Source organism: Prionailurus bengalensis, chromosome B1 (genome assembly GCF_016509475.1).
Source record: "Prionailurus bengalensis isolate Pbe53 chromosome B1, Fcat_Pben_1.1_paternal_pri, whole genome shotgun sequence".
Lineage (NCBI taxonomy): Eukaryota > Metazoa > Chordata > Mammalia > Carnivora > Felidae > Prionailurus > Prionailurus bengalensis.
The window spans coordinates 196,775,412-196,798,842 of NC_057344.1; the positions used below are offsets into that span (position 1 = coordinate 196,775,412).

The 23,431-nt window shown below is 37.6% G+C and overlaps 1 protein-coding gene across 6 annotated transcripts in view; it reads left to right on the forward strand.

Moving 5' to 3' along the window:
• The first annotated feature begins 542 nt into the window (after positions 1-542).
• RAB28 (RAB28, member RAS oncogene family) overlaps positions 543-23,431 on the forward strand; it is an 87,789-nt gene continuing 64,900 nt past the window's right edge. For 3 of the 6 annotated variants that reach the window (XM_043572959.1, XM_043572960.1, XM_043572957.1), the window contains exons 1-4: positions 544-826; positions 5,421-5,517; positions 10,664-10,752; positions 22,912-23,041. In XM_043572959.1, the coding sequence (XP_043428894.1) occupies positions 752-826; positions 5,421-5,517; positions 10,664-10,752; positions 22,912-23,041 (391 nt within the window). In that variant the 5' untranslated portion in view covers positions 544-751. Of the gene's footprint in view, positions 827-5,420; positions 5,518-10,663; positions 10,753-22,911; positions 23,042-23,431 lie in introns of all 6 variants that reach the window. The other 3 variants (XM_043572961.1, XM_043572956.1, XM_043572958.1) reach the window with 2 other exon arrangements.

Here is a 23,431-nt window from a genome sequence, read left to right on the forward strand (position 1 = left end):
GCTCCGTTAAACGGCAAGCCACTATCGCTGTGTCCCCGAAGGCAGCGCGATCCCGAGCAACGTCCGCGGCGTCCACGCTCCTCTGGGGTCTCCACCCCCGGCGCCCACACCACTTTCAGAGGCCCCGCCCCAGTGCGCTGCCCCTCGCAACCGGCTTCCCGGGCGCCTGGAGACAGGCCCCGCCCCACCGCCTTCCATGGCAACCGTGGCGCGCAGCCCAGGCGTCTACGCGCCCCCCTCCCCTCGGGCTAAACCATTTGCTTCAGGGACCTTCTCAGGAGGTGACGGAAACACAGGAATATGATACGACGTCTGAGAGCTCCTCAGCTTCCACTTTTCTACCTGGTTGGGACGCTATATTTTAGTTTTATGCTTCACAGCTGCCCCTGCGAGAGGAGCAACCATCTCTCCCTGCTCGGTTCGAATGCCTCCCCCATCCCAGGCCGGCGGATGGGTCGGCTCGCCAGGGAGGCTCGCGGTCGGCGCGGGTTGGCCCCGAGGAGGGGGGGGCGCGACCGACGTAGCGCGCGGGGGGCGGGGCCGCGCTCAGGGGGGAGGGGAGGTAGGCAAGATGGCGCCCGGCGAGTGATTCACCCCAGATACGTCCAGCGGCCGCTGAGGCACCGGGGCGGGGGGTCCTGCCCCCACGGTCGCCCTTCCTCCTCTCCCCCACCCCCGGAGACCCCCCCCTACCCTTCCTCCCTCTACCTCGGGGTGGGGGTGGGGGGGCGAGCCTGGTTCCCGGGACACCATGTCGGACTCTGAGGAGGAGAGCCAGGACCGGCAACTGAAAATCGTCGTGCTGGGGGACGGCACCTCCGGGAAGGTCAGTCCTCCAGCGGGCCCGCCGTCCCCGGCCTGCAGGAACCCCGGCGCGGCCCCGGCACCCCCCTCCCCCCCAGCCTTCTCCCCGCCGCTCTGCGTCGCCTCATTACCCCAAGGGCGGGGGCCCACCTGGTCGTGTGGCCTGGGGCCAGACACGAAGTAGGCGCGGGGTGAAGGCTGACGGAGCTGTCCAGCTCCCATTAAATTAAAAAAAAAAGAAAAGAAAAAAAAAGAAAAGAAAAGAAAGAAAGAAAGAAAGAAAAAAAAAAAGTCACTCCCCGGCTCGCTCTGCCTGGATCTCGAACTCCTACTTCTTCAAGAGTCGGGCCAGCATCGCCCTCCTGGGAAGCTTTCCAGCTTCTCGCCTCCGACGACTGGCAGACATCTGCCAGGGCCTCTTACTTGTTCTTCCTTTAGTCCAGGTCGCACTTTGCCTCCGCGCCCCCCGCCCCCGCCCCCCAGTCTCCGCGCCCCCGGCCGCTTTACGGTTTCGGATGCCAGCACTGAGCTGGCGGCTGCCAGGAACTTGGCTCTGGAGTCAGATTCCCTGGGTGCGCCTCGGGGCTCCATCGCTAACTGGTCGGGGCAGCGGAGGGCAGATTCTTAACCTGTTTGGGCTTCATCGGTCAGGTGGGTATGGAGAGGGGTCGCCTCAAAGGGTGCAGTGTGCAAATGCACATGAGATGGGAAAAGCCACGTAAAGCTTTCAGAACGCGGCGTGCACCCAATAAACGCCAGTTGCTGTTTGATGGCGTCATACCTCGTCGTCGCTGCTGCTCATGCAGCACCTGTCCGCACAAGCATTCATTCAACAAGTACCTGGGCGCTCCTAGTGAGGGCCGGGTGCCGAGGGGTACGGCCGCTCTCCTGCCAGAGGGGGTCCTTGCTTAGGGTCTAGTCTAGCCTTTGGGGACGGTTGGTTGAGCCCGAGTGCGTGAGAACATCCGACAGCCAGTCTCCTGGCTTGTTAGGCTGAGGCTTTTAACTCTGGGTCGTGGAGCTCCGCAAATGGTATAAAATCCTCTCGGTGCTTGCTCTTTGGGGAGGGTCCACGGGATCCCGAAGGGTCAGTGACTCTCCCCCAAATAAAGCGAAGAGCTGCTGCCCGCGGTGCCTTCACACCTGTCGCTTCTGTCAAAGGCGCCCACAGTTTCTGGAGTCTTGCTGCAGCCTGTCTCCGCTCCTCCCCTCTCCCTGTTCCCAGCCAGAGTCTGCAGAAACGCAGGTGGTTAGTGTCCGGCTTCACCGACCCGTGTGACTGGTGTAGCTCGGACCCTGGCTTCTGTGGCGACGCCTGCTCGTTGCATCTTCCCTGGCAGTCGGCCCTGCAGAGCTGCCCCTGGCTTTTGTGGGATTCGAGTTCCCTGGGGCACCTGGGAGAGGTGGCATCCACATGCAAAATGTGCAGCATTCCGTTGATTTCCTTCTGCCTTCCCGGGTGGAGATTTTGTTACTGATTTTTATTGCTGAGGAAAAGCGTCCTCGTACCCTCTAATGACCTTTGAAGGTTTTGGGGAAGCAACGTTTTGAATAGTTCGACTGTTTTAAATAAATCGGCATTGTTTCTAACACTCTTATTTAATAAAAAAAAAATTTAAGTTGTGTATTTGTATGGTTTTATTCAATTTCCTTCTGAATACCTTCTAAGCTTTCGTCTCCTAAATCTTTTACAGTCAGCTCATAACTGAATTTATTTCCTGTTTCAAGTTGTAATGACAGTCTATAGCCCCAATACACTTGTTTAAAGAGACAAAAATTGCCCTTTATCCTGCATTCTATCATAAGTCTTTAAACTTTTGCTCATTTTTTTTCCCTCCTAGTATATATCAGTCTTCATACATGTGTGACTCAGTTGAAGTTTGTTCATCATGTTGTATGTGGGTTTTTTATTTAGCCTGCCATATGTTTTTTTTTTTTTCTTATTGCTAATTTAATGTGAATAATTGCAGTTTTTCATCTCTTTATAAAATTCCGTCTAGTGTAGGACAGGGCATACTTTCTCTCCCTTCCATACTGTTGAATTAGTACTATCATTCTGCTTCAGAGGGTAACAGTGGTAACTCTTTATGGTGTTCTGATTGAGCCTATCATCTCGACTAATCTATTTGGAAGCTGTAAAGGCATTTTCTGCCCGAGATTCTCAGACACAAACATCAGGAACTGAACTTTTTTTCTGTTGGTATACCAAGCTTTTTTCTCCTCCATACCCTGTCCAGCCCTCAAGTTACTGGCTGCTATCAACATCCCCATTCTGTTTCCTTTACTATCCTTTTATGAATTCGGCCTCCCTTTCATTCTTATTTGTATCCTGATTCAACGCCTGACTGTTTTTTCTAGCATTATTTTTTCTTGTTAGTTTTAACTCCTGGGATTTAGATACACATGGACGGAGGCAGTGGAATATTGAGATAATCACTAACAGTTTCTCCAGGAGAAATACAAGCTCCTCCTCCTAATAACATGTGTTTCTATTTCTTTCTGTTTTGATTCATACTTTTGATTTTATTACACATTTCTTAAGATTTTTTTGAGGCAAAATGTTCTTTTTTGGTCCCTTTTTTTTTGGTTTTAGTAAATGTAATATTGGTAAAAATTATAAGCAGAAGTTCACCCCCAAAAAACCAATATAAAGAATCAGATAAAAATGTTTCAGATGTGGTAGATGATTGTTTAAGAATGATATTTATATAATGACTTGTGAGAACTTATTTGAGTATGAAAGAGGCAGAAAGTCCAGAGGATTGAGGAAGTGCCTACCACTGATTCAGCCGATTCTCTGTCCAGAGATGGTATAAGAACACATGTTAATATTCTGTGTTCCCAGTGACCTATGCTTTTGACAGATTATACTTTATTCCAGTAAAAATCCTAGCTTTACGTTTGCCTCAAAAGTGTGAGGGTAGGGCTTTCAGAATCTTGCAGTCCTGTTTCCAAGAAAAGAACCTTCGAATTTTTCTAAATACTCATCAATGTAAAAATACTGAACTTTGAAAACCCTAAATGAATGGGAAAAATTACCTTAAATGGCACGATGCTAATGCTATATGTGCCTTGAATTTCTCTTTGTCTTATAAAAGTATATCAACCATCCCTGTGTTAAACACTTTGAAACATCTGTACTAAATAGTGGTATTTTTCTCTAGAACTATGAGCCTCTTAACAGATTTTGCACTCTAAGTTAAACAAGCTCGGTGGCATAAATAAAGCTAAATGAAAAACAAGCTTTAAAAAGGAATGCTTACCTTTTTCATTCTAATCTCTTAGTTTTTATACTATTGTTCAGGGAAGCCAAATAAATTTTCATTTGGGTGTAGTGAGTTTATTTCTCAGTGCCTGGCAGAACCTCTTTCCTATGGTGCTCAATAAATATTTGACCAAATATCTTAGAAATTTATTACAAGTTCTGAGTGTTTAAATAATAAAAGAATTGGAGTGAGGGTGTGCAAATTGTTCTTTGTGTGAAAAATCTGGTTCTTGTGTCAAAAGGAATTTTAGGTCTTTTTGTTTGAAGGAATTGAAATGTGGCCAAGTTTTCTTTTGCATTACTGCACTTATGTCATAATTAATTATACTAAGTTATCTTCGAAATTTTATTTTAGTTTTCGTTATTTTGGGAGTTGACATCTAATTTTAACTTTCAGAGTAAAAAAGGGTAATTTTCACTTAACTTTGGGAGTCTTGCTTAAAGAGCATAAAAGCTTCGCGAAGCTGCCTTTCTCCTTTTTGGTGAAGTGTACAAATAAATAGTGCATTTAATGTTTAAGAAGCCTTTAAGTTATTGAGTTGTTTCACTTGTTACCAGAGTGATGATTCTACTTTGATATGAAATGGTACTCTAGAGTTTTGAGTACAACTTTGAGTTTTTATTTAAAAAAAAGTGTATATATAGATATAGATATATATATATCTATATATATCTGTTCTGGTTATAATAATCTTGTGACTTTTAATCTTTATGGTTGTTGGATTGAAAATACTTTTTTTTTGCCTATAACATTAGTCTCAAAAATGCTTTTTAATTTTAAAGATAAATATTATCACAGTCATTCTATAGGATCATTTTCATTTAACATCTTTAATGTAGAGAAAATTAGACATTTAAAGACACTTTTTTGTGGGGGAAAAAAGAAATTATATAAATAGTCTTTCTCCCTTTTAAATTAGTACTGCTTGTTATTGGCTGAGGGCACAAATACTCAGAATATTTAACCTCAGAAATGAAACTTAGAATTCTCTGAAATTTGTATTCAACTGATATCTATAGATATACATATCTTTAGTCGTGTTGTTTTAGTTTTCTTGTTGATATATCTCAAATTCTGATTTCCAGCAAGAAGGAGCTTGACTATCTGGGGATTTAAAGAGATCCAACCCATTAGCCTGTTGTCCCCACTGATAGTAGTTGCAAGTGAATTTACCTGGTGGAGTGTTAAGTCCCTCCTCCCCTTGCAACTGATTAGAACTGCTTAAAGTTGCTTGTTGGATTAATGGGAGTGTAAATACTAAGATTACTTAATAAGGTTTAGTAGTGATTTTATGTTTACATTTCTAAAACAAAGACATTAATTTTGGTTTTCTATGCATCAATTTTTTAGACCTCCTTAGCTACGTGTTTTGCTCAAGAAACTTTTGGGAAACAGTACAAACAAACTATAGGACTGGATTTCTTTTTGAGAAGGATAACACTGCCAGGTAAGAGACTAAAAAATCTTAACATAGTAAATTGTATATATCTTACAATAAGAGACATAGGGAGACATGCAAAATAAATTTGGGGGTCGCTTCTGTGTGAAAATATATATAATTAGCAAATCTATCTTCAGAGGTTAACTTTCATCAGCATCTACCATGAAGACGAGTTGTCTAGGGGCGTGAGAGAAAAGTTTATATACTCCCCTACTCTCCTGCTATTTTTGACCACTCTACACATTTTTTTGAGGATACATAATAGGTGTTTATAAAATTCTAAAAAGTTAAAAAAATCAAATGCTGTACAATTATAAACAGATATTGTATAAACTAAATGTGAAAAGACTGGAAAGGATTATTTTTTTTAAATATTATTTTGATTAGCCTCTGCTTCAGTTTTTTGTTCGAGAGAAAGTTGGAACAGAAGTATAATGTAGCTATGGAACTTCTGTGCTCTAATATGTGAATGCTGTTTTATGCAAGGCAGCATGAAATTGCTGGCATTTAATAGACCACTAAAATTTAGGGTCCCTAGGCACTCATAAAAATACAGTTTGAGCATTCAAGATGTTTCAGTTCACCATGCAAAGAAACTATTTAGATGCCAGTTGCAGCACATTTTGTGGGAAATACAGGGAAATAATAACAAAAAGAGAGTGGTTTCTGTTTTAAGTTAGTTTCTGAACAATTGGGGCTTTAAAATGCTCTGTCCATTCATTTGTAATGGTTAAATTATATGTTTAAAGTATTTTATTAAAACCAGTTTATCTTGATTGACTTTCTGAACCAGTCCATCCCTCTCCTCTCTGAGGAAACACATTTGAGTAAAAACGGTTGCAAGTATAGCGTCAGATTCATATACTGGAGCATGAGTGATACAGTGGGCAGGGGTTTAATAAATTCCAATATTATTGAAATATGTTAACCTCTCAAGCATCCCATCTATCAGACATCTCTCCGTGAAAGTTTTAGAGCAGCCAATGAAAACTCTTGGTAATTGAAGGTATTCTGCATATCTCACTGGTAATATGCTCTGTTATATTTTGTGACTGAATGCAGCTACCAATGAAGAATGCATTAAAAGATACAGTGTGACAAAAGATTTCCAACTTTCCATTCTAAGTTATTGTTCAGCAAGAGGCTTAATGAGAAACATATGCATATTTTGTTTCGATTGTATTCACTTTTAATCTATTCAAAACTGAAAATCTCATTTTATTATTCTCACTAGTGTGGATAGGTCAACGCTACATTCAGAATTTTTACAGTAGTCACTAGCAGAATACATGCTCAAATCATGTAATATACGTGCTGGAAGCTTATTTTTTGCAACAGTGTTTTCAGGGATGCCAATTGTACAGAGAACTTTAATATGCATATAATTATTGACTGTTTTTGATGCTAATCGGCAAAAGCATCAGCTTTCTGTACCATTAATGTTAGTTTTTCTGACTTTTTAGTTCAAAGGCTTAAATAAAGGAATAAGCACCATGCAGATATTAAGATATTTTAAGACTGGTTTTGGACATATTATATATATATATATATATAATATGTATGTGATGATTTCGGATTTGTTGCACAGTGTGACCCATTTTAAAGTTTTGATGACTTTGTAAAAATACTTGGTATTTTTTGAAATCATTTATAGTATAATATTTTAGAGTTAGAGAGTACTTCTATTAAAAATGATGTTAGGAAATTGATAGTCCAATGAATGTGTATTTTAATATTCCTGATTAAGTTTTTATTTTGATGGGTAGAGTTCCAGAAGAAAAAAAAAATTTTTTTTTAAGGCAGTTGGTTTTATGCTGCTTAATAGACTCAAAATATGTTAGAAATTTCAGCAGGAAAAATTATTTTAATATAACTTGATTTTATACAATTAATAGTATATTAACAAATGAGATAAGTAAATTACAAGGTTCATAGTATATCCTTTATAACTTCAACCTTAATTTTAACTGTGTCAAATGTAGAATGATTAATATTTGTATCGTTAGCTAAAACATTATAGACAGCATTATTGAATTTATAGAGTGTACTAGGCAAATCTAATGTTTGTTAAGTATTCTGGTAAGTCTTCTGTCCATTCAGATTGTTAGAGGTGTAATACCTCCTGTCCATCTATTGACATTCTCTTCATGCAAGTTTTCAAGGTCATTACTTTGTAAATATTCATCCATTTTAGTATATTTCATGTTCCGGTATGCTGTATAGTCTGGATGCAACCACTGTGCAGATTTTACTGCTTAAAATAGTGTATCTGTTAGTCAGAGATTCTGCTGATAGAGCTTCTTAAGAGCCTTAGTCAAAATACTTTCAGGAAGCTTGTGGGTACAGTCCAGTAAACAGCGTTCTACTGTGAAAAGGATTTCTAAGTCTTTAGTACAAGAAGTGGGCAGACTTGTGTTTTTAGTTCCATCTTGACTATGCAGCACTTTAAGTAAGGTTAACCAAGGCTCCAAGTGTACTTTCACAAGGTCACTGTTGAATCCTCTTGGTGGCTTTGATTCATACCAAAAGCAACTTACCTGTATTTTGTCACCTCATTTATTTTATTTTTTTCCTTGGTTACATGTCATTTCTTACTGAGGAGCAGGAATTTTGTAGCATTTTACATTCAAGATTAGATTGCTGACAATTTCCTTAATGTTGTTAGTTGGAAATTTATGTTAGATGGATTTTTGGTTTTTAAAATTTTTATAGTATTGATTACTTGAATACTCATACATAGGTTATTAGGTATGTCACTTTGAAAATATACTTACTTGGAAGCTTTATATGTTTATGTTTGGGAAAAGTAAAATGAATATTAACTTGAATTTCATCCGTATATGACTTTGTCTCCCAAATAGAGGACTCTCATTTATTTTTATTTTTATTTGTTAATAAGCCTAAAATTCAAATGTGGAAGTTAAAAATATGTTTCTAGATATATGAAATGAGTATGAAATTAGTATCATTTGTTGAAGCTATACTGATAGCAAAAATGTTTTTTTTTCCCCCCCAGCTTTGGCTAGCATTGTGGGTTATCAGTAATGCGTAACTATTTTTATTTCTGAGGCACTAGAATATGTATATTAAGGAAATAAGAAATAGTAAAGAAATAAGCCAACAACAACCAACACTGTTTATTTGGAAAGGTATGGATTTAAAAAATACCTGCAACACATGAATATAAATCAAAGCTTCTTGGATGGGGGACAATTGAATAAACAATGTAGAGTCTTGAAATGATGTTGTCAGAATTTGGAAACGTGTAATGAAACTCATGTTCCTAAAGTTGTAGTTAAGGTGTTCACAATAACTAATTCAGATAGGATCTCGCTATTAGAATTTAAAGAAAGAAAAGCTTTCTATTTCTTGATATAAAGTTAAGTGATAGGAGTTATTGACCTTGAAGAAAATGGGATTAAATGCCTTTTATTAAGTGTTGCCTAAAATCCTGTAAGAAAGTTAATTTTGTTAAGCACTGTTGGTTTGAAGTAAATAAATGACTGTAAGAGTGTGCAAGTAAACTGGATAGAGTACTGCCTGTTTATCTAGGGGCTTCTGAAGCTGTCTGACATAGATCTAGTGACTTCTGGCCCTTTCTCACCTGCTTAATTTGAGGCCACATCAGAGGAGAATGAGTTCAGCTTTGAATCTTGAAAAATTTAGATTTTTAAGTAAGTGGGTTTATCCCAGTTATTGGATACAGTCTTAGTTTGTGACATTTTGGTTTACACATTCATAGAGCTTTAAGAACATTTTTGTCATTACTCTGTGAGCCTTGACGGTGTATGTGGGAATGATGACGAGTGATAAACTCCAGGAGCTCTCATTAATGCTCATGGAAGTTCCCCATGTAAATCCTTTGCCCATTGGCAGATGCAACAGACCCACCTCAAAATAATGGAAAGACTGTATTACAAACCCAACAAAACTTAGAGTCAAGGGTAAAACTTGGCTGGTTAATCCAGTGTTATACTTGCTTTTCAGTGGAATGGTGAAACTGACATTCTCCAAGTTGAGTGTTTTGCATTGGTATAAAAATTCATGTCTTTATAATCTTTTTTATTGTTGCTTTTGAAGCAAGACCATTTTTTGCTGTCTTTAAGTTTTTATTTTGAGTTTTCCTTATTTGCAAATCATTCAGAAAGATACATTTGTAGTATGGGAGTTCATTTTGAAGGTACTAATTGAGACTTTGTCTAACTTTGGAGAAAACTGTATGGTTTTCTTAGGAGAAACAGTTTGAAATGTTAAAAGCATGTTGGACATGGTCTTTAACTTCTGGGGTTCTGCATTGATAAGAGAATAGCTTATCTCATAAATTTTTGGATCAGCCGAATATTTTGCAAAATAGAAAAAAGAAATTTAAAGATTGCTTTTTAGTATTTTAAAATGCTTTCATTATGCTTGTGTGGGGAAGATTTACACCATTTTATGAAGGCTTCGAAGCACATGTAATAGTTTGTTTCACCGGAAATTCTTTGAACAGTTATAAATGTATAATAATATTTAGTGAAATACTGGGTATCTATCCTGTCTGTTATGAAGATAGCTATCATATGTGTTTATATTTTATAGCTTAAATTTGAAAACATGTAGTTTTAAAAAAATGTGTTTACTATTGCATATAATAGGTGACATTCAAATTTTAAAGGTCCATTAATTTGAGTTGAAACTCTGGGTCCATTTTTGTACTCTATTATTAATCTATGAGTATTAGAAGCTATGGAGTTTAGATTACAGCAAAATTCATTATGTGCTATAGGGTAGGTTAGTATATACGGCTCTATTTTTATTTTTTAAGTATATTTTTTTTACCCCACATATAAGTGCTTTATTGTTCTATTCTCTGTTTAAGGAAATTACTGTTTTTTTAAGTTTTAAGAGGTTTATGAAATTAAATCTTTCTTTTGTTTTGAAGGTGATTATAAATACGGTTCTATAGAAATGGGGTAAAAGTATAAACCTAAATTCCCCCACTATAATATCTTTTGGCAACGTTTTTTCACAGTTCCAAATATCTGACCATAGGAACATGCAGAATAAAAGGCAAAATAGATTCATAGTTTATCATTGTGACTTAGTGTTCTCTGAAACTGTATTCACTTATTTTGTTACTTATCTTTTCTGCATTCTTATTTTTATATTCAAGGAAACTTGAATGTTACTCTTCAAGTTTGGGATATAGGAGGACAGACAATAGGAGGCAAGATGTTGGATAAATATATCTATGGAGCACAGGTATGACATTCTGTGATTATTCCAGTATTAAAATATCCTCTCCCAAGCACATATAGCTGGGTACACGCACGTGCACACACACACGCACAGACAGACACACACACACACACACACACACACACACACACACTATAACTTGATTTTTATCTGATATGTGGAGATACTGATTTTATCTTTGTGCTAATCCTTTGGTTTCATCGTCCCCAAATTATGTTTGGAATGATTTGGGTCAGGGAACTGGTGTGACTGTAATACCTTTTGTATGCTTACTTATATTGTTAGGTATTATGTCAGCAGTTAAATAAATGCATGATAAGTGATATATTTATTAGCTGATTTGGTTATAGTGACTGCTTTCAGAATATTCAAACTGAATGAAAAATATAGAAGGGAAAAATTTAATTTCATTTTAAGTTGTAAGGACAAAAAGCATATTTACATATTTTTGTGCTATAAAATGGTTTACTAAATATTTATAATTCTTCAGATTTAATACATATATGAATCTATTATATGAGCAAACTAAGTATGAAAAATTATATATATGAAGCACATACAATATCTTAACATAATATATGATATCTTTTCAGAAGAAAATCTATATAGAAGGAGAAAAATCACTCAAATAATTATATAACACTTTTTTTTGGCGACATGAGCTTATATGGACATAATTTATAAGTTGCTAAATTATTATGCAAATAGAAAACGTGCATGGTAGTGATATACTTTAAAAAGTTAATTATTGACATGCTATTTAGTTTTGCTTTTTCTTCCACTCTAGTGTGTGTCTTTTACACCATCATGAAGCATTAGAGGGGGTAATAGCCATAACCCTTATTTGGTTCTCTATTGGAGTTTAATGTTTTAAGTGGGAGGATTTTACCTTGGTTATGTGGAACTATGTTTATAGGAAGTGACAAAGACAGGAGACAAAGTCGGACTGTTAAGCACTGTTCTGTACGCTGATTCTTGGCATATGCCATTGCCTTAATTTTGGATGGAAAATAGATTCTGAATTATTTTCTAAAATATTCAGTGAAAAGTACATGAAGCTCATATGGTTCTGAATCATTTGTGAAGGCCCTAGAGTATTGGTTTTTGCACTATTAATATATAGATTTGGATCTTAGAACTATTTTTTCTATGCCTTTTCTTCTGCATTGTTCTTTGTCTCCTGAAACTCTTGTTGGTTATTTAGCATTTTTCACTTGTAATGTATGACTTAATATTTTATGCGTATTCATTTTTCTTTTAAAAGATAATCAAGATTTTTGTGTCTGGCTTTTTGTTGTTTAATTTTTTCTGTTTTAAACTGATTATATTTGAGGTAGGTATTAAGCTAAAGAAAAATTTGTGGACAGAGATGTGTGGGAAGCCATAGTTGTTATTTTACTCCCCTTTTTGGTAAAATTGGTTTCGAAAATAGTAGTCTCTTTCCTCTTTGTCCATTAAAGTATACCTTCAAGGGTGCATTTTGGACTTAAAAAAAAATAAATATTAGATGTGTCAAGCTTCTCATAATATTTGACTCTGAATGTCAAATAAAATAACTTTTTATTATTTAGATTTATCTAGAGAACAGGAAATTTTATGACTCTCAGGGCAAATAATAATATGAAATTCAATTAATGAATTTTTTTTGACTTAAAAATTGAGAGAATATAGTGCTCATGATTTGGATTCTCTTAAATTTACCTTCAGATCATTAAAAATTTATTATTTGATTTATGTAAATTAATTCAGTTTATTAATATAAAATTATATATAAAACTAATGATGTGAAATTGACAGGATATAAAGTTAACCATTTTAAAAGTATGTAATCAGTGGCATTTAGTGCATTCACAATGTTTGTGGCCATTCTTTTAAATCATTTTTTTTTACAGTGCATATTTTATGCTATTATGTAACTGCTTAAAAATCAGATATTATTGGTTAAATTTGTAGAAATTAAAAAATTTTCATCTTTTCTGAGAGGACCTGACTTCAGTAGGATGTCTTCATTCTCTTCTTGTACCTCATATCTTGTGAGAAAGAGCTTGTTATATTTTATATTCCTTCTTAGAACTTGTCAAATAAGATTTCTGTTTTGAAGGTACATGGGACGTTTTTTTTCCTTTGGATGGTGCCTTATATTTATATTTTACAATTTCTGTGAATGTTATAAGCGTATGTCTTATTTCATTAAACAACAATGTAGTACAGTATTTCTGAGAAGTTCATGGACATTTCCATGAAATTGTGCCAGGAAATGGGGAATTCTGAGGTGATAAAATGAATTATCATAAATTAATGATAACATAGTAAATTTTCCCTGCTTTCCAGAGATTCTAAACTAAATTATGCGTAATACATAAACAACATTTACTAGTAGTTTCTTTTGTAAGATGTATGTAAATTAAAAATTTTTTTTAAATGCTTATTTATTTTTGACAGAGAGAGAGAGAGACAGAGCATGAGTGGGGGAGGGACAGAGAGAGAGGGAGACACAGAATCCGAAGCAGGCCCCGGGCTCTGAGCTGTCAGCACAGAGCCCGACACGGGGTTCGAACTCACAGACCGCAAGATCATGACCTGAGCCGAAGTTGGATGCTCAACTGACTGGGCCACCTAGGTGCCCCAATATATGTAAATATTTTATCTAGGCCAGAGAAGCTCAGACTACAATTCACTACTATAAATTGGAGGAATGTTACTTTTTAAAAATATTCCTTTCAGAAGCATTCTAAATAGTATTTTAATATACTCAATCACTTTATATCGTGTAGTCATATAATTATTGTTCAGAATGAATCTGTACTTTTTCCAGAGTTCTTGTAGATGCTTATGTTGGTTATGAATACTTTGTATTTTGGTATACATGCTACAGGATAGAAATCTTTCAGAAATGATGTTTTGATTGGCTGTTTTGAGGAAGGACATCAGTTTACTGTGTATTTAGGATTTTCTTTTAGGTTCTCTAACTTCTGTATGGTGTATGGAAAGCCTCATCTTATACATACCTGGGCTATTAAGCTAATGAATCTATTTTTCTTTTTTTTTTTTAATTTCTTTTAATGTTTATTTATTTATTTATTTATTTATTTAACATTTATTTATTTTTGAGACAGAGAGAGACAGAGCATGAACAGGGGAGGGGCAGAGAGAGAGGGAGACACAGAATCTGAAATGGGCTCCAGGCTCTGAGCTGTCAGCACAGAGCCTGACACGGGGCTCGAACTCACGGTCCGTGAGATCATGACTTGAGCTGACGTCAGACGCTTAACCGACTGAGCCACCCAGGCGCCTCAATGTTTATTTATTTTTTGAGAGAGAGAGAGAGAGAGAGAGAGAGAGAGAGAGAGAGACAGAGAGAGACACCGAGTATGAGCGGGGGAGGGGCAGACAGAGAGGGAGACACCGAATCCGATAAGCTCCAGGCTCTGAGCTGTCAGCACAGAGCCGACTCAGGGCTCGAACTCACTAACCGTGAGACCATGACCTGAGCTGAAGTTGGACGCTCAACCAACTAAGCCACCCAGGCGCCCCTTGAATCAATTTTTCTGAAAACATTTCTTAACATCAGAAAGAGGTTTACTTGTAGGCTGGGAATGAACTTAGATTCAAATGGAACTGATTATTTCACCCCGTTCACATTTTTCCCCTAGTAGCATTAAACTTCAGCAATCGTCTGTTGAACAGTGTTGGTTGAAACAAAATTGGATTGACACCCAAGAAAGAATTAATGAGGTATTTTGACAAGAACTAGTTCTAAGAATTGAAGTATTTCCCAGTTAAATTCCCAGATTTTAAATTAACTTAAAATTTTCTAGGAGTCTTCAGAAAGATGTTATAGGCTATTTTTCATAGTGGTTACGAGCAAACACACAGTACATAGTGTTTAGTGCCCTGTAACCTGTGGCTAACAGAGGCTAATAACAAACCTCAGAGAAGGACTGGGTGTTTCATTTTTGTAGCTCTTTCCGTCCTGGAATCTAAGTGGTTTGCAAACACTGCCCTACTGAGCATAAACTCAATGAAGTGTAGTCACTTGTAAGGCAGAACATAACTACTATTGTGTGCCAGTGCCCCCCACAGATGAGCTTGCCTGTTAACCAGCTACAAAAGGATTTGGTTGCCTGGATGGCAGCTGGGGAGAGAGCGCATCTCAAAGATGGACTCTCTGAGACCCTCTGCTGTCTTTTACTATGCATTTTTAGTTGGCTATTTGCCAGCTTAGAACTGATTATACACCTTTCTTGGATTAGTGTTCCTTCTTACACAGCAAAGTATGTGTTGTTAGGACTGTGGTATAATCTGTATGATCTAATCCATTTCTGCGTATAAAAGGCTACTGTAGATTATTTGTCATATAAATCAGGGAGAAAAAAATACCTGCTTTGTGGGATTTGGGACCCTTTCACTTTTGGGAAGGTTAAATGGTGTACGTACTGTGTGGGTTGAATTTTAGAACTAAATCTATGGAGTCACCTACAGGACTTAAATGTTGCCACCAGTGCTCACGTTTCCTTGAAGACTTCAGTGTTCCTTGGAGAATGGTTTCGGCCTGGTTAATGACTCGTCGTGTTCATCAGATATGATGATCAGTAGAGAGATGAAAACAGAGTGCTGTGTGAAGAGACTTTATGTAATATTTACCAAAAGTGTTGAGGTTTATGAAGAGAAGGGTGATAGTATCTTCTGGGGAATTGTAGGTGGAAAAAGTGAAGTGAAGGCATAGAAAATATAGGGAATTTTTGTTGAAGAATTTGAAACTATAGAAGAATGTATTAAACTTGAAATCTGATTTCCAAAAGTCCTGTCAAAAACGAAGAGGAGCAGTTGGAGGGTAAGATGGGAAGAGCAAGCATGGGGCATTGTGGGGAAGAGATGGAAAAAGATGAATGGTAGATAGGAGGGTGATAAAAGCCCATCAGGGACAGGAGACGTGATGATGGATTTCGATGGCCACCGGCTTGCCAAGAAAATGGCTTCCAGCAGTTCCTGGTAGATTCTTCATGGGTTTCCCCTGTTGCCAAGATGTGTTGCATTTCTGAGGGAGTTACACCTTCTTGTGGCTGAGAGGATTCTGATAGTTTTCTGGAAGCAGTCAGAAGAGGTCTGGATTGATGGATGTGGGGAGATACTTAGGCATTGGGGGTGCTTGTGTTCTAGGCTCCTGAAGAGGTGAGTACTTAGAGGTCTGGCTCTGGGGTAGACTACAAAGGAATTAAACTGGAAATCAGTAATTGAAAGATAGCTGGAAAAACTCAAAATCTATGATGATTTAAAAACATGTTTTTCAATAACACAGAAGTCTCCAGAGAAGTTTTAAAATATCTTAAATTAATAAAAATTGTGGGAGATAGCAAAAACAGTGCTTAGAGGAAAATGAATAGCAGTGAATATATATATTAGAAGAGAAGAATCATCAGTAATCTAAGCTTCTACTTTGAGAAACTGAGAAAGAAAAGCAATTTAAGCTTAATGAAAGCAGAACCAAAAAATAATAAAAACTAGAGGAGAGCTCAGTGAAATTTAAAAAAAAGAAAATAATGGAGAAAATCAATGAAACCAAAAGCTGGGAAACCTCTAGCCAGGTTAACAAAAAAAAAAAAAAAAAAAAAAAAAAAAAAAAAAAAAAAAAAAGACAGAGAGAGAGAGAGAGAGAGAGAGAGAGAGAGAGAGGAGAAACACAAATTAATGAGGGACCATCACTACTAATCCCATAGGCATTAAAAGAAAAATGAGGGAGTAACATAAATAACCCTATGGCCAAAAATTTGCTCATGTAGATGAAATAGACCAGTCCTTTGAAAGACACAAACTACCAATACTCATACAAGCAGCCTGACTCCCAGGCTTGGTATGATTTCCAGTCTTATAAATTTGTTAATGTATGTTCTGTGGCCCAGAATGTCATCTGTCTTGGTGCATATTTCGTGTGAGTTAATTGTGAGTTAATTGATTTTCTCCTTGCTTAATGTAAAAGTCAATGAAAAAGGGGCATTGAAGTCTCCAACAATGCTAGTGGATCTGCAGATTTACAGTTCTATCAGTTTGCCATTACATATTTTGATAGTCTGTTGTTAGGTGGGTATACATAAAGGGTTGTTATGTCTTCTTGGAGAATTAACTCCTTTATCATTGTGCCAATTTCTGTACCTAATACCTTTCCTTATTCTGAAGTCTGCTTTGTCTGAAATGAATACGAGTACGCCAGTTTTGTTTTCATTAGTGTTAGCATGGTATTTCTCTATTCCTTTACTTTTAATTTGTGTCTTTATATATAAAGAGAATTTCCTGTAGTCATCGTATAGTTGAATCTTGGTTTTTCATCTATTCTGATGATCTGTCCTTTAATTGATATATTTGGATCATTCACATTTAAAGTGATAATTGATGCATTTTGGTTCATTTCTATCATATTTGTTTTTTATTTATGTTTGCCTTTTTCCTTTTCTCTTTCTCTTACTGTTTTATTTGAGCATTTTACCTTCTCTCTTAGCCTATTAGTTATACTTGAACAATTTTTTTTAGCAATTGCTCTAGCGTTTCCAGTATACATTTTTAACTAGTTTAAGTCCACCTTCATCTGACAGTGTATTGTTTTTCATGTAGCTCAGATACTTCGTGAACGCATATTCTCCATTCATCCCTCTTGTCCCTGTGACATTGCTGTCATTCATTTCACTCACCCATATGTTATAATCACTCAATACATCGTTAGTATTGTTACTTTAAACTGTTGCATTTTAGATTAGTTAAAAATAAGAAAATAAATGCTTTTGTTTTGTCTTTACTTATTCCTTTTCTGAAATTCTCCTTTTCTTAATGTAGAAATGAGTTTCTGACCCATATCATATCATTTCTTTCTCCCTCAAGGGCCTCTTTTTTTTTTGTTTAAAAAAAATTTTTTTTTAATGTTTATTTATTTTTGAGAGATAGAGACAGAGCATGAGCAGGGAAGGGGCAGAGAGAGAGGGAGACACAGAATCTGAAGCAGGCTCCAGGCTCCGAGCTGTCAGTACACAACCTGACGCGGGGCTTGAACTCATGAACCATGAGATCATGACCCGAGCCCAAGTCAGATGCTCAACCGACTGAGCCACCCAGGCACCCCCTCAGGGGCCTTTTTTAACATTTTCTTTGGGGCAGTCCTGTTAGCTCTGACTTCTCTCAGGTTTTGTTTATCTGAGAAAGTCTATTTCTCCCCCACTTATAAAGGATAATTTTACATATAGAATTCTAGATTGGTCTTTTCCTTTCTTTCAACACTTTAAATATTTCACTCCATTCTTTTCTTATATGGTTTCTGATAAGAAATTCACTGTAGTTCTTATCCTTGTTCCTCAGTAGATAACATATTCCCTCTCACCACCCCTTCCCAACCCCTAGACTTCTTTCAAGATTTTCTCTTTGTGTTTTGTTTTACACAGTTTGGATGTATGCTGTGCCTACATGTAGATTTTTTGGGTATTTATCCTACTTGGTGTTTTCTGAGATTTCTACATCAATGGTGTGGTGTCTTTAATTGATTTTGGCAATTTCTTGGCCATTATTACTTCAACTATTTCTTAAGCTCTGTTCTCTTTTCTCTTCTGGTGTTCTAGTTATACGTATGATATACAAATCAGAATTGTCACATAGTTTTTTAATGTTCTGTTTTATTCATTCTTTTTTCTCTTTGCATTTCAGTTTTGGAAATTTCTATTAGCTTATCTTCAGGCTCATGGATTCTTTCCTAGGCTGTGTCTAGTCTACTGATGAGACCCATCAGTGGCATTCTTCATTTCTGTTACAGTGTTTTTGATAGCTAGCATTTTCTTTTTGTTATCCTTTAGTGTTTCCATCTCTTTGTGTACCTTATCTACCTGTTCTTGCGTGTTGTCTACCTTTTGTACTAGAACCTTTAAAATATTTATCATTGTTGTTTTAAAGTCATCATCTGATCATTCCAAAATCTGTATCATATTTGAGTCTTACTCGTATTCTAAGGCTTACTTTTTCTCTTCAAAGTGCCTTTTAATGTGCCTTCTAGTTTTCTGTTGAAGGCTAGATAAGAACTCAGGTAAATAGGCCTTTAGTGTGGAGCTTTATGTTAATTGGGCAGGAGTTGGTCTGCGTTTAATGTTTGCTGAGGCTCTAGGTTCCAGAGACGTCAAATTCCTCTAGTGTCCTTGTTTTTTTTCTCCCCTGTCTTTTTAGACATCTCAAAGCACTCTTCCTCAGTTGAAGTTTATGTTTTGCAGCTCTTTCAAATGTAGTGTACTACTATTATGCTGGAGCCCAGTTGGTGTCGTGGTGAAGTGTAGGGAGGGGGAGGGAATTCTCTCATTCTGTGCTCTTATGACTAAGTCATAGCCTTATGGTGGGCCTGTGTCCCTGGGCTGTGACCTTCACAGGTATTTATTAGCTCTTCCCACTTAGGAGACACAGGATGGCTAGAAGGAGCTAGAGATGGGAACTTGTCCTACCCCCATGTGATATAAGACACTCACTAAGCTTTATTCCTGGACAGTATGCCTTTTTTATGGCTAATACTCTGGGCATATTTACAGTGGTAATTTCTCCCTCCCCATGTCAGAGCCATGTGGGGATCTTTCTTGATTCTACCGAGAGGATGTGGTAGGGTTTCTGGAGGTAAAATCCATGAAAGTGTGGGGGTACCCCCACAGACTGTGTCGCCTGGTAGTTGTTCATTCTCACAGTGGAACACAGGCAGCCTCCACCAGTTTATCAAAATTACCATTTTTAAAAAAATTTTTTTTTCAACGTTTATTTATTTTTGGGACAGAGAGAGACACAGCATGAATGGGGGAGGGGCAGAGAGACAGGGAGACACAGAATCGGAAACAGGCTCCAGGCTCTGAGCCATCAGCCCAGAGCCTGACGCGGGGCTCGAACTCGCGGACCGCGAGATCGTGACCTGGCTGAAGTCAGACGCTTAACCGACTGCGCCACCCAGGCGCCCCTCAAAATTACCATTTAAATGTTCCCACCGTTTCCTGGCTGTGGTGGCTTCTGCGCCAGGTTAGCATATTTGGGCTGTGACTCTTTGGATTCACCTGTCTCCCCAGATTTCAGGGTGGCGATTTACCCTGCAAACTCAGCTCTCTGTTTTGTCCAGAAGAGTCATTGATTTTGTTTGTTTGTTAGATTTTTTCTTACTGTAAAGACAGACATGATGACTTCTTGGGTCTTTACGTGTCAGAATTGAAGCTGACAGTTCTAGAACTTTTTTTGTGTTTTAATGTCTTTTTGGTTTTCCCATTTCCCTTTTTGGATTTTGACCACATTGGTATAGGTTAGAACTGATGAAAAATTGCCATATTAGGAGCAAAGATGGAATCATAGTTTTTACATTAAGTGGTACTGAGAATGGGGTATATGACGTTTGGTTTGTGGATAGCTAGATTAATGAAAGGCATTTAACCTTTTGCCTTTCTCATGACTTCTGGAAGATTCATACTTATTGATCTCTGAAAAATACTGACACACACTGGTTTAGCCCTGGAATTGGCCAGCTTTTCCTTAGAGAGCCAGACAGGAAATATTTTAGGTGTCACAGGCCGTACTGGCTCTGTTGTAGCCACTCAACTCTCCAGTTGTAGTACAGAAGCAGCCCTTGATAATACTTAACCAGGTAAGTATGACTATATTTCAATAAAAGCTTATTCACAAATATGGGCTTTGAACTGAGTTTGACTTGGGGACCATAGTTCACTGACTTCTGGTATATAATAGATACCTATTCTAAGCTTAGTGTTTAGTTTTCATTCTAAGCTCTGGTCTAGTACTGGTCATTAAGGGATTGTGGCCATGTTTTATTTGCATCATATGCACGTACTGGCCCATGTTGAGATGAAGATTTTCACATATTGATTTAGAAGGGTTCCAAACATCTTAAGGTTTAAGAGTCATCGTGGGTCAGCAGCTCAATCTATGAGTTATAAAAACTATCACAGGGTTGCCTTGAAAAAGTGATTCTTACACAGAATAGTAAAAATTCCCAGTAGTTGTGTAGTATGTTAGTTTTTAAATAAATCTTTTTGTTACTTCCCATAATCGCTTAGACATGGCAGCTATCATCAAGGTAGATTACAGAAGCATTGCTCAAGATCAGTGGATGGTAGGGCCAGGCCAAGACTGCAGTCCAGCGGCGATCTGACTTTCAGGGCAGAGCTCCTTCAACACAATATGTGGTATCATTCGAGTCAACTGAAGGTGGAGTCAGTCGTTTGAAGATTAGCTTCCTTTCTTCCTCTCTTCCTCTCTATACGTGCTGCCAAAATGAGTACTGAAGATTAGTTTTCTTCAGAGGCCAGTTCTGGGGCGTTATTCTTAATAAGAAAAGTGGGCTTGTGCTGATTATTTCAAATAATTCTATTGCTGGGCATTATTTCAAAGCATTTAGGAAGACAGAAAGAAGTGTCTAAGCTACCAAAATGAATCAGACAAGTGATTTTGCATAAAAATTATAGAATATTTAAACTGGAAGGGATGTTAGAGACCATTTACTTTCAGTGATCTAATTTTAGAGGCAAACAACCTGAGACCCAGAGGAGCTAAGTGACTTAGGGGCCAGTGTAATTTAATAAAAGAACATGGTCCTAGAAGGTTATAATAGTAGTATGCTATTCTCTGGCTTGAGAAAGGCAGTTGTTAAATTTTCGGGAATTTTTGTGAGCCAGTCGTTAAATACATTCATGATTAAAAATACATAAACTCATCAATTATATTAAAAACGAAGATATATGCTCAAAATTCATCACTTACTAATCATTTTACCAGATATTTTCTTAAGTATGTTCTTGAAATTATTGATGTCTAATGTACCTGTATGGTTCAGATGCAATATGGCGATGTCCTACCCAGCTTTGTTGAGTGAAGTGACATTGATAGCTTGAAAATGGCCATAGGGGAGTATTTATACCACAGAAATAGGCAAATGAGACAAATAACACTCTACCCTTCCCGACCCCCACCACGGCGCTAGCCAGTTTATTAATATTTACCAGCATATCACTGGTCATTACTTTTGTGTTCTATACTTGTCTGTTCATGTGCCTGGCTGCAAGACTGAGTTTCTTGAGGTTTGGAATTTATATCCTTAGGACCCAGCACAATGCTTGGCATATAGTTGGCAGACAAATGCTTATAGAATGCATGAGTAGACTTTATATTCACACAGCCCTTGATTCAGATCTGGCTTCCTCACCTACCCTAGTGGTAGTGGTATGTGACCTAAGTATGGTTGACCTTCGTTATTGTAGCTTCTCCTTATTAGTAAAATGAGAATAAGAGCAGCATTAGATGATTATTGTAAGGACTGATGAAAAGATCTAAATATATGTCTAGATGGATAGTAGGTACAAAAATGTAGTAAAAGTTTGTGATTATATCCTAAGAAGGAGGAGACGTAAATGCTATTAGGGTCCAGACTTAGACTATATGCAGAGCTTTGTATTAAGTGTTTGACCACGAACTGGATGAGAATCAAGAATGTGGCACTGTTATTTTTGTGTGTGTACATACTTCTCCTTCCCACACAAAATAATGGGATATATTAAAAGGAATATGATATATAAGAGGCAGGAAGCAATCCCTCTGTTATATTTGGCTTTGTTCAGGCTCTTATTACAGTATCATGTCCAGTTTTACATTGCTCATTTTAAAGAGGATGTCAAAAAACTGTATGTAGTGTGTCCTGGGAAGAACCCAACAACTATGATTAAAGGGATAGAAAATAGGTCCTTTGAGGCAAGTTTAAGGAATTGAGTTTGTTTATTCTGGAAAGGAGATGGTAAAGGAGTCACTTAACTATCTTCAAGTACATGAAGGGTTATTACAAGGAGGATACCCCAGTGTTGTTCTCCAAATGCACAGAGGACCAAAAGAGGAAATCGACTTACTTCATTTAAAGAAAATTGTGTTAAACACTAAAATTGACTATCAAGGGATGTCATGGAATCTCATTTTTGAAAATATTTAGAAAGAGCAGCAGCAGATGGTTATTTACTGGAAGGTTTACATGTTTGACCTCATGAAAGTAACAGGCGGGATTGTAGACCTTTGCAGCCTTTTCACCCATGATAGGATTTTTTCGTATTTGTGGTGGCTCACCACGTCTATGCCAGGTATCTTACAAAAAGTTCTGTAACTCTTTTGTGACAGGGAATCCTGTTGGTATATGATATTACAAATTATCAAAGCTTTGAGAATTTAGAAGATTGGTATTCTGTGGTGAAGAAAGTGAGCGAGGAGTCAGAGACTCAGCCGCTGGTTGCCTTGGTGGGCAATAAAAGTAAGTCATTAATGCTTCTTTCTGTATCGTTGTTTATCTGCCTATCCTTTAGTCTTTACAAATTTATTTAGTCTAAACAAATTTTGATGTGTAGAAACATAAAAGATACAGCTTTCCTGGAGTAAGTAAATTGCTTGAAGAGAAAGTTTGCATGGATGTATACGATCTTTTCAGTGACAGTTCTGATGCTTGATCTCACTGCCCTGCTGCTTTGGCCGATTCCCGTTAAGGTAAGTTCTGTTCTGACAGTGTGTGTTTTGGCTTCCTGTGGTCTAAGGAAGCAGCACGGACTATTAAGAACAGCAACACAGCTGCAGATTTTATGATATTGCACTGCAGCTTCAGCTCTGCCCCAGAGATTTGGAGAGAGAGATTTCATTAAATGATCGC